At 38.0% G+C, this 15528-nt stretch overlaps 1 protein-coding gene across 1 annotated transcript in view; it reads left to right on the forward strand.

Annotated features, from left to right (window-relative positions):
• Positions 1-15528, forward strand: part of RPGR (retinitis pigmentosa GTPase regulator) — a 50245-nt gene that overhangs the window by 9197 nt on the left and 25520 nt on the right. Inside the window, 3 exon segments of the mRNA XM_074905344.1 lie at positions 2269-2331; positions 3909-4067; positions 5566-5715. Of these exon segments, the coding sequence (XP_074761445.1) occupies positions 2269-2331; positions 3909-4067; positions 5566-5715 (372 nt within the window).

The following is a 15528-nucleotide window of genomic DNA, read 5'->3' on the forward strand; positions in this document are numbered from 1 at the left end:
CATTCTGACTGCAGAGGCATGAGTCAGATAAGTGGTCTTTACAGTGTTGTCCATGTGTTAGAAGTCAGAGTTCCAACAGCATTGTGTCACCTTTGTATCACTTTTGACTTAGCACCTCTATAAATGAAAAAATCTACCAGGAACTTTCTACAAGTATTGCTACGTTTTTAGCAAGTATAAGAAGTGCCCAAGGGGACATGAATGTTAATATATTTGTATGAAGCAGTAAAATAAATGCCCATATTTGTTCATGTGTTGTAAAATACGTTTTCATTGCCCTGTTATCTTCTTGATCTTTCCTAGCTGGTTTTGTCTTGTCAAACAAAACTAAGTCAATACTTTTTCCATATCCCCTTACTTATGTCAAGTCTGATCTATCCCATTAACACATTTCTTTTCACCATTAAATGTTTATCCTTATCCTTTTTGCCAGCAGATTGATCTCTTAGCTTACTGTTAAAAACAAATTATCCTGCTCGTTAAAACTCTCTTCTTCCTGATTTAGTTTATTCTACTGTCCTTTATCTGCTCCTCTGTCTAGTTCACTTCAGAGGGAGAATGCAGCTACTCTCAGATTCACATCTTCAGTCAGCCATGTGAGAGATCAATTCTTACTTTGGCTTAAATGGATTGGGTTTTGTTTTTACTGTCAAATTGCAATGGAGAATAAAAGATGAAGAGGAGACAGCAATTCAAACCAGACCTGTCATCCATTGAAAAAAGCCACAAGGAGGGTACCTTTCTTCTCTTGGCAATAGGCAGCAGAAGAAATGCCTGGAGCTTTTCTCACTAGCTTTCAGTCATCACTTGGCTTTGGGAATGGGGTTGCAAGGACACAGTTTCTGCTTAGTGCCAAATGGTTGTGGCTGCATGTTTTCTGAGAAAATACCTTCTGGGATTTGACAAGAAACTAATGAAATTGGTTATGAAGAATTGCCAGCAACATTGTAAATATAGCATGATTTAGCAAATACAATTGATTAGCCAGCCAAAGTGAGAGGCAGGTTAGGGAGCACAGGCTTCTGAAGAGCTGATTAAGATAATCTCTGAAGTTGGAGGCAGAGTTTTGGGATATAAAGCAGCAAATTAAGATTGTAGGAAGAAGCCAACAAAGCCAACATTGGAAGTGCTATGGTTCCAGCCTGGTTGTAGTGGTAGGTGTCATGTAGAATAGGCAGGAACCTGGATTTATATTTGTGTCAGTGTGATAGACCGGAGACAATTCATGCTTAAGTAGATAGATTTATTTGGTGACTTGGTAGGAGGGACTTTAATCTGAATGTTATGGAGCTGATGCAAGTTGATTTGGAAGGACTGAAAAAAGGTTTGTGATAGGTATGATGGTTGTTGGGTTTGTCATAGACTAGTGCAGTGGAAAAGCAGTTAAAGATATATGCTATAAAAATAATGCTGTTTTAAGAGCATTGTATAGGGCACATGGACATGACTGAGAGAAGATAAATTGTTGGCAATGATCAGTTATTGGAGAGAGAATGGAAAAGTCGATGAGATTTTTTTCCTCTGTTTCTGAAATGGAGTACACTTGCCATGGGAGAAAAGGCACCTCTGTATTTTCTCTCTTTCCCACCAAAATAACTCTTGACTCTTTGTGGATACATTTCTAGTCTTTCACAGTGACCAGACTACAGAGAAATACATGCAGTGGATGGGTGGTAATTGAGCTGAGACAGGATGGTATATGCAAAAATTTTAGGCACTGGTCCACATAGGACTGTCCTTTGCAGTTGAGTTTAGTGATCAATAAGAGGGCAGTGCAGAGCAAAAGTCTAGCAAAAAAGGTAGCTGTGCATAATGAAGAAAGATAGGGATGATAAGACAAAAAAAGGTTTGATTTTAAAAATCTAAGTGGGAAAAGCATAAGAGGGAGTTAAGAATAATAAAGTTAATGAAAACTGAAGACAGCTTTAAGCATGCCTTTTATCCTGCAACTTGATACATTGTTTGAGGCATATCCCATAAATGGCAAATTCTGGGGAATGTGGCATTGTGATGAAGTAGCCATTATCAAGTTAACCTGAGTGTCAGCTATAAGTTTTCAAGGTCTATATCTGTTTTCTTATCTTGGGGCAGTTCTCATTTAGTAAGTCATATACTAGTTTCAGATGGGCAATGAATCTTGTAATCACTCTTTTGGTAAAAATACAAAAAAAAATCAGAGCTCCCTTTAGAGCACAGAACATTTTGTTATTGAACCAGGTATCAGCTTGTTTATAACTTTCCCCCCCTCCCTTTGGCTTTAATTCATAGCTTTAAAACCAGAAAAAACAAAGCTTGCTGTTTGTGGAAGAAACCACACTTTAGTTTACACAGGTATGTAACCTATATTATGTACATATTAAAGATAGATTTCTTCCTTTGTTTTCATACAAAATTACATTAGGAACCCCAGGAGTGTTGAGGAAGGAAAAATAAACAAAAATGGGACTGTTAAAACTTGGGGTTTTGATATCCAGTTCTTTGAATGCTTGATTTATTCTGAGCCAATGCATTTATAAAATAATGTTATGTAGAAGTTTGCTACCAATAGACAGATGAAAAGATTTCTTGCTGGCATTTGAGGTGTGGTTAACAATTACCAATATTTCATTTAAGCCCTGTAAAGGTATATTAATATTTTTTGTACATCTGTACTCAAATTTACCTTTGACAAGTAATTTACCTTTATTAGTGTTGTTATATGTTTGAGTAAATGTAGTAGAACTGAATGTTTTCAAGTCTTCAAATTTTGTCACATTTTGGTTAGACAAGATAGTCTGCTATTTCAATGACAAGTTACTTTATTAAGCTATAAATAAATGAACTGTAAATTCAAACTAAAAAATAAATTTTTAGAGAGACGGTATACAGAGAATTGATGCAAATTCTTGTCATGCTTCTAAAATTTATGTAATGGAATAGTCATCTTTTTGGTGGCAATCCTTTAGCTTGCAGTAATGTTATAAAGAGGATTGTTTGATTATTAGGAGGTTTATATATGTGGAGGCCTTGAGCACTGTAAATAAGACTATTAGAGTAAAACAGAACATTTTAATAACAGTTGAGTATGCAAGACTGCACAGGGTAAATATTAGTCACTTTTTAGTGTACACACTGGCTAGATAATTTGTGGCCATTTATAAAGCAAGGACCATTTATAAATTGTATGTCAGTTGCTTATCACATTTCTGCCTGGATTTGTTTTATTAATAGGCCTTATCTTTTTCATCATAGATGAACACTTTAGATGTGAAACATATTAAAATTAAAAATATAAATCTTAATTCTCTTAAGTTGAAGATGTCAATCATCAGCTTTAACCTCAAGATTCTAAAACAAAGACCTAGCTAAATAAATTGAAAGTGATTTAAATATTAAAATTAGTATAATATTTCTAATAAAAACCTAAGTAAAAATATATTTAATTCACAGTACTCAAACCTATCAAGTTATGCATCTCTTTAATTTATGTACTAATGACATCAGTTTTCTTGCCTGTGACATCATTCACTATTTTCCTCCTGCTTTATCTTAAAATATACATTATTTGAGGAAGGAGCCTTTTCTGACTGCCAGAGCTATACTAGCAGTCATTTTCTCAGAACTCTTGCAGAACTTCAAATTATATTTACTTTTTAGATCAGTCACCAGAACGGTGGGAAATGAAGTCAATCTAAGTACATACAAGGCCTTTAGAAATTTCTGATCCAAATGTGTGCAGGAAAGGCTCCTTGCTATCTACAACAGAAACTGCAAATGCCAACTTCAGGATATTTCAAGGGCAGTAGACCCCAGCTTTTCTGTAATGTCTTTCCATTGAAAATTAAATGACTTGCTCTAGTTTCTCTGACTTTTTACCACTGATGAGAATGTCTTCATTCTGTGTATTACATGTGCTTTTCTGTATGCAGAAAAAGGAAATGTGTATGCTGCTGGAGGTAACAGTGAAGGTCAGTTGGGATTAGGTGACACAGAGGAAAGGACCACATTTCATTTAATTAGTTTTTTTACCAACCAGCACAAGATCAAACAGCTAGCAGCTGGATCATACACCTCAGCAGCAGTAACTGGTAAGAGCAACTGCTAATAAAATCTATGAGTGTCCAGCCTGGTGTTCCAGGGAAACATTTATTACAGCATTCTGTCTGCATATGTGGGTGTAGTTTCTATGCCTTCTGTCTCCTTTTCCTTGTAACCATAGTCATTTTCTGATAGCAAATTGCCTGTTTCAACACAATCTGGTAAGAGGTGGCAGTCTCATTAACTTCCTACAATTTTTGTGAACGTAGACCTTTTCCATGAGCAATGGCCTGCAATGGGACCTCAACCTATACTAGTTTAATAGAAATCCTTAAAAAGAAGAGATGGTATGAATACTCTCAAAATGGGAAAAATCTCCAGTTCATTTCCAGGGAAGTCATCTGCAAAACAGGAATCTTATGAAAACTAAGTTTTTCTGATTCCACTTCTTACTGCAACTATTTTGGTCTACTCATACAGGCTACACAGCTGTGACATTGCTGAGAGAGGCCTAACCTATGACCTATTTCTCTGATGGCAAAATTATACAGTTGTGACATGTTGAAATCCACACAGTTGTAATACTTTCAGTCATTAGATGGGTCCTTTATTACACTGTAATGTCAACTTCTCAAGTTTTGCTATAAAGCAGCTATTTCTGGACACAATTAGGATAAGTTATTGAGGCTGTCATTTCAGAATGTGACAGAGAGCATAAGAGTGCATAAGAGAGATGCTAGCCTGCTCGTTTTGTTTTGTTTTGTTTTGTTTGTTTTTTTGTGACAATTACTAACATTCGCTTGAAATTTGTAAGTCAACCTTGAATTATTTTAGTTCCCAAGCATGTCAGTAGCACTGTAGATGGTACTTTTTTGTTCACAGCTTATTTACCACCAATAATATGCAGGGAGAAGACCTCATCTCTTCTCATGTTGTTCACTACCTTTTTTGGTTGTGGGTTTTTGTTTTTTTTTTTTACTGCTGCCATTGGTCTTTGTGTCAATAGAGTCTAGTCTTAATAAACCTGGAACAGCTATTGTGATAGTTTAAGGAAAAAAAATGAAGCTGGGCAGTGTAATCACCTGTGAAGAGAACTGAAAGATAAGGCAAGAATAAATGGGATGTGTAGCAAAGTCAGAACAGAATAAATTTGGAAGAATGAGAAAGTGGTGACTTGCTACTAGAAAGGAGAAGATGCCTTAAATTCAACGTAATGTTTTCATACTGACCTCTGGCAACTGAATTGTCTTACACACTCAGTCTTCCTCTTTTTGAAGGAATGTTTTTATATAATACTTTTCCTGTTGCTATTTATGGTCTAACATCAGTTGATGACTGAGTGTTGTGTGTCACTTTTGAAAAACTTAAGGGATACCCTCTGTTTTGTTGACTGTTTTGTTGCATTGTGCTAAATACCATTTTATGTCCCTGAGATCATGACATTTAGTAGTATCATACACAGAGTTTATTAAATACTCTTAAATGGGTAAATTACCTTTTTATAAGTTTTGGTTTTAAATCTGTTAACCATGTGTGTCTTCATTCTAGAGGATGGGCAGCTTTTTGTGTGGGGTGACAATTCAGAAGGTCAGATTGGCTTGGCTGATGAAACCTATGTCAGTGTACCTTGTGAAGTGGATGTGGGAAAACCTGTTTCCTCTGTATCCTGTGGATATTATCACTCTGCCTTGATAACAGGTAAGAGAATAGAAATAGCAGTTAATGGAGACAAGTCAGTGGTTCTCAAATTGTTGTCTTTGTAAAGGTAGCTAAGGAGGCATTCATTACTTTTGGAACTAGATATGCCATAGCTGTTAAAAACTGCCATGTGGCAGAAAATCATCTATATAGTTTTGGATCACATTGGAAGATTTTACCAGAGACAGGTTCTCTAAAATGTGGTCCTAATTGATTTATTCGGGAAACTTGTATGTAATGTCCTGTATAATTGTTTATTATTGTTGAATTAACTATACTGTGAGAAAAAATGGCAGTTAATTTTCTGCATTTGCACATTGTTGTGCAAAAGTATATTAGAAATAAATGACTATCTTATCACACTTTAATGAAAGTTATGACAAATATTGTGGATTAATACTATGGTTTCAATAACCAACTTTTTCTTAATCATTTTTTTGTGATGATCAAGGAATCATCTTCTCTAGAAATATAAATATTGAATAGACTTACTATGTTTTGAGGAAAAAATAATCTCACTTGCTAGCTGTGCAAGATTGTTGTCAAAGTTTGGTGTTATGTCTTAAATTTTAAGTTTTGAAGTCAGTTAAACATGCAGTATACAGTATGAGGAGAAGCCTGTATCTGATCACCAAACCGGCCCAACTCTGTGTGGCTTTCCACCTCTCTCTTCCTAGCTCTCTGTTGTTTTCCAAAGTGATGATGCCACTCATTTTTTTAATAAAGCCAGTATGGTGAATTTATCAGTTAGTGTTGATGGTATTATATATGAGCAGCCACGAATTCCTCTCAGCCATATAGATTTACATTAATAAGCTTTAGTACCCTCAGAGTAATTAAAGATTTCGAAGGATCAATAGTTTTGATTGTAAAGTTTTCAATGGATACCCAGGAACTATTCCATCAGATACATTTCTCAGGTTACTTGATAAATGCTATTTTTCCTTGTACAATATCTATATAGCTCTCTGAGAACATGCTGTTAACAGAATGAGGACCTCCTGTGGTGGATAAATATTAATTAGGTGTAATGCTGGTAGTGTACAACTTTTATTACAGATGCTTTATTACAGTAAATGAATGAAATGCCTCTGACTGATCAGGAGCTCAGCACCTGTTAGGCAATCTACAGCTTCCTGAACTCAAAATAAATGAAAAAAAAAAATAAATCCTTACTTCAAGGATATAGTAAGAAGTTGTGTATTTCTGCCTTTGAGCCAAGAGCTGCAGTGGGATGTGACAAAAGCTCTTATTAGAAGAATGGCTGAGGACAAGTATCTAAGAGCAAGAAGAGGACAGTGTGTGCCACGTGTTTTAAGGAAGTGGAAACTTTTAATGGAGGCGAATGAGAAAAAAGGATTAGGATGGGTAAGAAAAATGGAGCCTCTTAATATATTAATAGGAAGATGAACTGGTTATCACCTGTGAAATGGGGAGTTATTGAACCCTATACAGTTCAAACAGGCCTGGGTGTGAAATGGAAAATCTTAATTTTCAGCTATAGTATCTGTAAATCCTGCACAAATTTGGCTTCAGTCTGCCTTGCCGAAACTACTGGCATGCAGATGGCTTCTTTTGTGGTGAAAGAATAATTTTTTTTTTTTTTTTTTTTTAAATTTCCTTTAGGTCCTTGCTGACAGTTTTATTTGACTGATACTTTAACTACCATAAAAATGTAGTGTTTGACATCCAGGTACTTTTACTGAATTGTTCTTCTGTTGCGGTAGTGTCAGTGTATATCCAGACAGTGTTTAAAAACCAAGCTCATGCATTTAATCTAATTGTACTATAGTCACACACTATTGTAGCTGTGAAGTTAGCCATTAAATTATGAATTTAGAAGTTCAGCAAGCTAAGTCTGTTTAAGTACAAATGTAGCTACCTTATTTTTCTTGCAGCCTAGTTAGGAAGTCAAGGCACTATGCTGTTAAAAGATTTTGCTTTAAAAAAAAAAGGTGATTCTTTTATTAGGGTTCTTTTTTGGCTTATGGAAAACGCTTGCCCATAGGACTTCCTAGACTAGCTCAGAACAGTGGTTCACATCCTTAATATTTTTCCTCTTAGGGGCAGAACATAGCAAACTAAACAATTATGGAGTATTTGGAATATTCATATTTCAGGGATAGGGTTTTTTTACCCTGAATTGCCAGTTAGTCATTGAATTATGCTTTGAAGTATGTTTCAAAGTTTTCCTAGCACAGGGAATCTTCCATGTATTTTTATTGTATGGTTTTATCTTGTTACACTAGAATTTAGAGTGATTAGTGTTATTTTTAATATATACTTTTGGAGGAAATCTCTGGAAAATAAAGTGGTTTTATATTTCCAGAAATTAAATTTAGACTGTTCAGGTGAGTGTATAATCTGTATTAATTCCCTCAACATCAGTGAAGTATACCAGAGGAACTTTCTTAGGTTGTGGTTGCTGTTACCGTGGAAGGAATGGGAGAAATTCTGTTAATAGAAAGATTTCTCCACCTGCAACTTAACAGTTATTAGAATACTGTAGAATTACTACATATTGACTTTTTAAACATCAAATAATGTACTGTCATTATTAATAAAACATAGGGTGTAGGACTTGATACCTGTTGTTGGGCTGAACTCATGAGCATAGTGCCATATGGTTCCCTTTCTTAATATATTATGGTTGACATAAGCTGTACACTGGCTAAGCAAACTGTTAGGATCACAGGCGTATCTGGGTTAAAACTAAAAGGTGGTTAATGAGGACACTGGAATACATAATATGGTCACAGAGTGCCCTCTCCAGGGCAGGATGTTCATTAATAAGACACTATTGAGAAGAAAAGTGAAGTATGGATTCCAGCTTTTTTTTAAAAAAAAACCTAATGTTGTTATTTCTTTGAAACAGCTGGTTTTCAAAAGGTTTTTTAGTAGGTATTTGTCTTTAAGGTGTTTAACTAATATAAAGCAAAGTGCAATGTCAGTGAAAAGTAGAGTGGAATCCTGACACAAACCTTTAGTAGATAAAAGCATGTTTTATGGAAATTGTACAGCATTTAATCATCTGAATTTGTACTTCAGTTCTACAACCCTCCTCTCACCCGAAGTTTTTCTTATCTACTGGATTTATCTAAAGATTTGTCACCTTTCTTACTTTTCCTTTTTAGAATGCCTTTTACTTTTGCTTTTTAGAACGCCTTCTTTGCAGATGATAATGCAACTACTAAGCATGTCAGTCACCTCTATTCTGCTCTACCATGTACATGTGGGCCCCACTGACACCAAAAGTAGTTGTAGAATAGAAGAACAAAATACGTTCTGAAATATTTTTAATAAAAAAACACTACTGAAATTTAGATTAGGCACAAGCACAGGCAATGGCTAGCTCATTTCCATATGCAAATTAGGAAGCTAGTCTGGTTACTCACTTCCTCTATGAAAGATGATTGTTTGCTCTGTTTTGCTCTCGCTTTGCATCCCTCCCCTCTCACTGAAGAGGGGACAGTTTTTCAGAAAGCATTAAACTTGGCAAGCATATATAGCTCATTTGTCCACAGGAGGAGATGGAAGGCAGGAAAAGCCAATGTATCTAACCACTACTTTGGTGTTCTCAGCAGAATTAGATCTGAGGAACCAGAAAGGAATTGAATATATTAGACCTCTCTGGTGTTTCCCCTGCCTGAACTGTATACCGTAAGCAAAGTCAAGATAGATTCTCACTGAGAAGATGTCTTTTCATAGAGAGCTTTGCAGGTTCATTGAATTCCACTTTTTAATGTACTTTGTCATTATTTTAAGGACCAGTTTTAATATATCACAGAAACATGGTGGGATGTCTCCCATAACTGGAGCGTGCCAACTGATGGCTACAAGTACTTTAGGACGGACAGACAAGGAAGGAGAGGTGGTGGAGTGGCGCTGTATATTAGGGACTGTTATGATTGCTTTGAGTACAAGTGTAGTGAAGATGGGGTAGAGTGTCTTTGTGTCAGAATTAGGGGGAAGGTCAACAGGGCAGATGTTGTAGTAGGAGTCTACTATAGGCCACCCAACCAAGACAGAGAGGTGGATGAAATATTCTATAGGAACTTAGGAGAAATCTCATGATTGCTTGCCCTTGTTCTTGTGGGAGACTTTAACTTCCCAGACGTCTGCTGGAAATACAGTGCAGTAGAGGGAGATCAGTCCTGGAGATTCCTGGAATGTGTGGGAGACAACTTCCTGACGCAGCTGGTGAGAGAACCGACCAGAGAAGGTGCCCTGCTGGATCTCCTCTTTGTGAACAGAGAAGGACTGGTGGATGATGTGGCAGTTGGAGGCTGACTTGGGCACAGCGATCATGAAATAATAGTTCTCTATTCTTAGAGAGGCCAGGAGAGGGCTAAGCAGAACCGATATCACGGACTTCAAAAGGGCTGACTTTGTCTTGTTTAGGTACCTGCTTGACAGAATCCCTTGGGAGACAGCCCTGAAGGATATAGGGGTCCAGGAAGGCTGGGCACTCTTTAAGAAGGAAGTCTTAATGGCACAGGAGAAGGCTGTCCCCATGTACTGTAAGAGAAGCTGGTGGCAGAGAAGGCCACTCTGGCTAAACAGGGAGCTTTGTTGGCAACTCGGGGAGAAAAGGAGAGTCTATGGCCTATTTGAGAAGAGGCTAGCCAATCACAATGACTACAAAGGTTCTGTAAGGCTATGCAGGGTGGAAATCAGGAAGTCTAAAGTCCAGCTGGAAATTAATCTGGCTTCACCAGTCAAGCATAACAAGAAATGTTTCTATAAATATGTCAACAGCAAAAGAAAGACCAGGGAGAGCCTCCATCCCCTGCTAGACAGAGGAGGAAACATGGCAACAAGTGATGAGGAAAAGGCTGAGGTGCTTAATGACGTCTTTGCCTCAGTCTTTAATAGCAAGACCAGTTGTTCTGAGGGAATCCAGCCTCCTCAGCCAGAAGACAGAGACTAGGAGAACAAACCCCCCCTGCAATCTAGGAGACAGTCAGTGACCTGCTGCATCACACAGACACACACCAGTCTATGGGACCAGACGGGATACACCCGAGGGTGCTGAAGGAGCTGGCTGGGGTGCTCCCTAAGCCACTTTCCATCATTTACAAGCAGTCCTGACTGACCAGGGAGGTCCCAACAGATTGGAAATTGGCTGATGTGATGTCCATATATAAGAAGGGTTGGAAGAATGATCTGAGAAATTACAGGCCTGACAGCTTGTCTTAGGTGCCTGGGAAGCTGATGGAGCAGCTCATGCTGAGTGCCATCATACAGCACATGCGGGACAACCAGATGCTCAGTCCCAGTCAGCAGGGGTTTATGAAAGGCAGGTCCTGCTTGACAAACCTGATCTCCTTCTACGACAGGACAACCTGCTTATTGGATGAGGGAAAGGCTGTGGATGTTGTCTACCTTGACTTCAGTAAGGCCTTTGACACCATTTCCCACAGCATTCTCCTGGTGAAACTCTCTGCTTGCGGCTTGGATGGGCACACGCTTTGCTGGGTAGAAAACTGGCTGGATGACTGGGCCCAAATAGTTGTGGTGAACGGAGTTAAATCCAGTTGGTGGCCAGTCATCAGTGGTGTCCCCCAGGGCTCAGTGTTGGGGCCACTCCTGTTTAACATCTTTATTGATGATCTAGACGAGGGGATCGAGTGCACCCTCAGTCAGTTTGCAGATGACCCCAGGTTGGGTGGGAGTGTTGATGTGCTCGAGGGTAGGGAGGCTCTGCAGAGAGACCTGGACAGGCTGGAGCCATGGGCTGAGGCCAACTGGAGGAGTTTCCATAAGGCCAAATGCCGGGGGCTGCCCTTGGGCCACAACAACCCCCAGCAGCGCTACAGGCTTGGGGAGGAGTGGCTGGAGAGCTGCCAGTCAGAGAGGGGCCTGGGGGTGTTGATTGACAGCCAGCTGAACAGGAGCCAGCAGTGTGCCCAGGTGGCCAAGAAGGCCAATGGCATCCTGGCTTGAGTCAGCAATAGCGTGGCCAGCAGGGACAGGGAAGGGATCTTACCCCTGTACTCGGCACTGGTGAGGCCGCACCTCAATTCCTGTGTTCAGTTTTGGGCCCCTCACTACAAAAAGGACATTGAATGACTCGAGCGTGTCCAGAGAAGGGCAACGAAGCTGGTGCAGGGTCTGGAGCACAGGTCGTACGGGGAGCGGCTGAGGGAACTGGGGGTGTTTTGTCTGGAGAAGAGGAGGCTGAGGGGAGACCTCATCGCCCTCTACAGCTACCTGAAAGGAGGTTGCAGAGAGCTGGGGATGAGCCTCTTTAACCAACTAATGAGCGATAGGACAAGAGGGAATGGCCTCAAATTGCACCAGGGAAGATTTAGACTATATGTCAGGAAGCATTTCTTTCCAGAAGGGGTTGTTAGGCGTTGGAATGGGCTGCCCAGGGAGGTGGTGGAGTCCCCATCTCTGGAGGTGTTTAAGAGTTGGGTCGACATAGCGCTGAGGGATATGGAGTAGTTGGGAACTGTCAGTGCTAGGGTAATGGTTGGACTAGATGATCTTCAACATCTTTTCCAACCTAGATGATTCTGTGATTCTGTAAAGATCATCCATTCCACAAACACTTCCGTGCTCAGCATTCCCGTGTTTGAGGTGGTTTCAACCAATTTGTCTAATCCAGTCTTGAATAAATACTTTTTTTTCTTCATTCAGTCAAGGGATCAGAGAGTGATCCATTTCTTTTGTTTACTGCGCTTATTTGCCACCACCCAGGTCTCATATCTTCTCTCATCTGCAGAATGGCGCATTTGCCTTTGAGGGGCAAAGATCGTTTTCTATTCTCTTGCCCGTCTCCTTGACATTGTCTTGTGACCTAAAGTTTAGTGATACAGAAAATGTTCCACCCTAGGGAAAGTTCAACACATGAGAATATGACTCTCATGAGAGGAGAAAGTGAAATAGCCAGGTTCCATTTTCAACATAATGTCCTTACAATGCAGATGTACTGGACACATACTGTACTAAAAATTTTTCTGGGTTTGTCTGGATTCTTTTTATGCTTGATAGTTGTTCTTTATAGTTTTTAGACTAGTATTTGCCTTAAAGGAATGTGTAATGTATTCAAAAATTGCTTTAATAAATGGTTTTATCTTTGTTAGCTGGATTATTAAGTTGAAAAACTGTAATAAACTTGATTAGTTTTGGAAGTCAATGGAAACTTGGCCATTTGAATCTCTAATCTTATTATCATGATTGGATTAATATTTGCAGTGCAGTAGTGTTTAAAAAGAAGTGCTGGTCTCTTCAAAGAAAACTGCATAAGTAAACTCCCAAGTGGTTTTGGTGGTTTATTAGCTTGCTTCTAGAAATATATGGCAGATAAAAGAGTATTAAAACAATACTTACCTTCCAAAAAATACAGAGTTCTTTCTGCTGTTGTGTTTTTTTTTTCTTTCTTTTAATTTAGAATCCCTAATAAAATATCTTTTTGTCAAGAGAATATTTTGTTTACAGAAAACCTCACATTGCAGTTGGTTTTTTTGTTGTTGTTAATTGGGCTGCTGTTTTAAAGCAGAAAATTGCTGCTACTGCAAATAACTGTGAAGTATCAGCCTGTTCAGAGTATTTCTGCATGTAGGTATAAAAATAAAGATCAGTATTATAGGGAAAACAAACTAAACAGAGAAACCTAAACACAGTCCATTGTTTACAAATAAAATTAAATATACTTTTCTTCAGCTGAGATCATCTACCATTTCTTAAAAAAACAGACAGATTGAATGACTTCAAAACACCTCTTAGAAAAGAAATGTAGAAGAATGCAACAAAGGTATTTCTACACAGATACATGCAGGTAAATGAAGTGTTATAATATTATTGGGGCAGTTTGTGTGTTCTGCAAGGAAAACGTTAGAATGATAGAAAAAATAAGGACTCCCCATATAAGAGAGGAGGGTTGTACCTCTGAAGCTGATAGTTGGGAAATACAACTGCTATCCTGTTCCATTGTCTTGCTGAAGAGAATGTAGCTCTGTGCATAGATTGTGGGTAGCTGCTCATAATAGCCTGAGCTCTCTTAAACTCTACAGGAAGCTTGACATTCAGTAAGATTGTATTATTGTCATTCCGTGATTGCCCCTCTGTGCAGTTAGAGCATTCAGTAAAAATGAGAAGTCCAGCTGCTACCCTTAGTGGCCCAGGAGCCTGGTACTTGAGTTTGTGTCGTTGAGAGAGTCAGAAGTGATCTTAGAAAATACAGAAACCATGTAAAATAGGTTTCTTTGGGGTTTCTTTGACTAAGGCAGAGGATAAATTTCCTTGGTCTTATAAGCTTGACAAATAAATATTGTGCTATCAAAGTTAGATTCTAAATCTTTGGTGGAAGTGCTGGGTTGCAACTTTATGTTGAGTCTTAGGACCCATTTTTCATTTAAAGCGGGAATTTGGCTTTTATGAAAAAACACCCTTCTTAACAGTTTTTGCTCTTTAAGTATGTCATCCTTTTTTTCCAGAATTTTTAAGTTAATTGATAAATATATGCATTTAAATTAATTTGAAGCTGAGGCCTATTAAAAAATGTATAACCTCTTTTTTTTTTTTGTCCTCAATGAACTTTACCATAAAGTAAGAGTCATACTTCAGATTCTCTCTATAGTTAAAATTAAATGAAAACCTATTCTCAGGCTTCCTTTGAAGAAAATAGATCATCATTTAGACTTTTTGCTTATTGTGGACTGTCAATACCAAAGGTAAGATACGTCACAGATCAGCATGACTGCTCGAGAATTACTTCATCTGAGAGGGTGGGAGGAGAAGCACTGCTTTATTAAAAGGCACAGTAGTTTAATGGTTTCTCAGAATGAATCAAAGCCCTTCTGATGAAGGGTCCTGGCAAAAGCAGTTTGTGCTGCTCTGTTCTGTATCCACTGCAGTAGTCACTCTTTATCATGAAGTAATCAAGAGTCAAGTGCCACAAAGGAAAAAAAAAATATATATAGATTGCTGGCAATAGAGTTTTCCAGGAACAACATTTTGAATCTAGTTTATCTATTGGATTTACCAGATAACTTAAATGAAGATTTATTACTAACTAGTTGACCCATTGTTATACAAAATGAAAATGTGGTTTTGAAACCTGAAATTCTTTCTCATTTTTTATTCATGCAAAAGGAAATTTTGAATGAGTGTATTGCCAGAGTAAAGCTCAGGAAAATGCAGTAAAAAATGACACGTTTCTTACTGACACCAGTTTTGACTTTCTCATCATCAGAATTAAAAATTCAAAAAGATAAAATTTCTTTTCTGTTTTGGCTTGGTATGGTGTTTGTTACTATGTTGATTATGTAACTGTAGCTATGTCTTCGAAATTCCTTTAGCAGGCAGCTCCTACAATAGTTTAAAAATGTCTTTATCTTGGTCTAGCTCCATGTGAGAGTTTTGTTTATCCTTGTGCTTTGTTACATCCTACTGGGATTAAAAAACCCCTTTTTCTTACATAGTAGCGTTTGATGATTTTTTTGTTAAGTAATTTCAAATTGGGATTGTGAGCCACAATTTGCTATGAGGACACTGCTCCATAAATAATCTTTTTCAGGAGTGGAGAACATTCAGCTTTTAACTTGAAGCTTTCCTGGCAGTAAGGAAATGTTTTCTACCTAAACCTCACTCTGACTTATTAGAATAGTTGGGGGCCCCTTAGCATGGAAAATCAGAAATGTAGATGTAGATAAATTGTAAATAAAGATGTAGATAAATGTAAAAGATATAGATAAATGTAGATAAATTGTAAGTATAGCAATGGAAAGTACATTTTACATGTTCCTTTTTTAACTATAGTAGAAGTATATATAGAATGCTGTCTTGAGTGGTAATTCAGACTTA

This window comes from Athene noctua, chromosome 1 (assembly GCF_965140245.1).
Source record: "Athene noctua chromosome 1, bAthNoc1.hap1.1, whole genome shotgun sequence".
NCBI classification, from domain to species: Eukaryota; Metazoa; Chordata; class Aves; order Strigiformes; family Strigidae; genus Athene; species Athene noctua.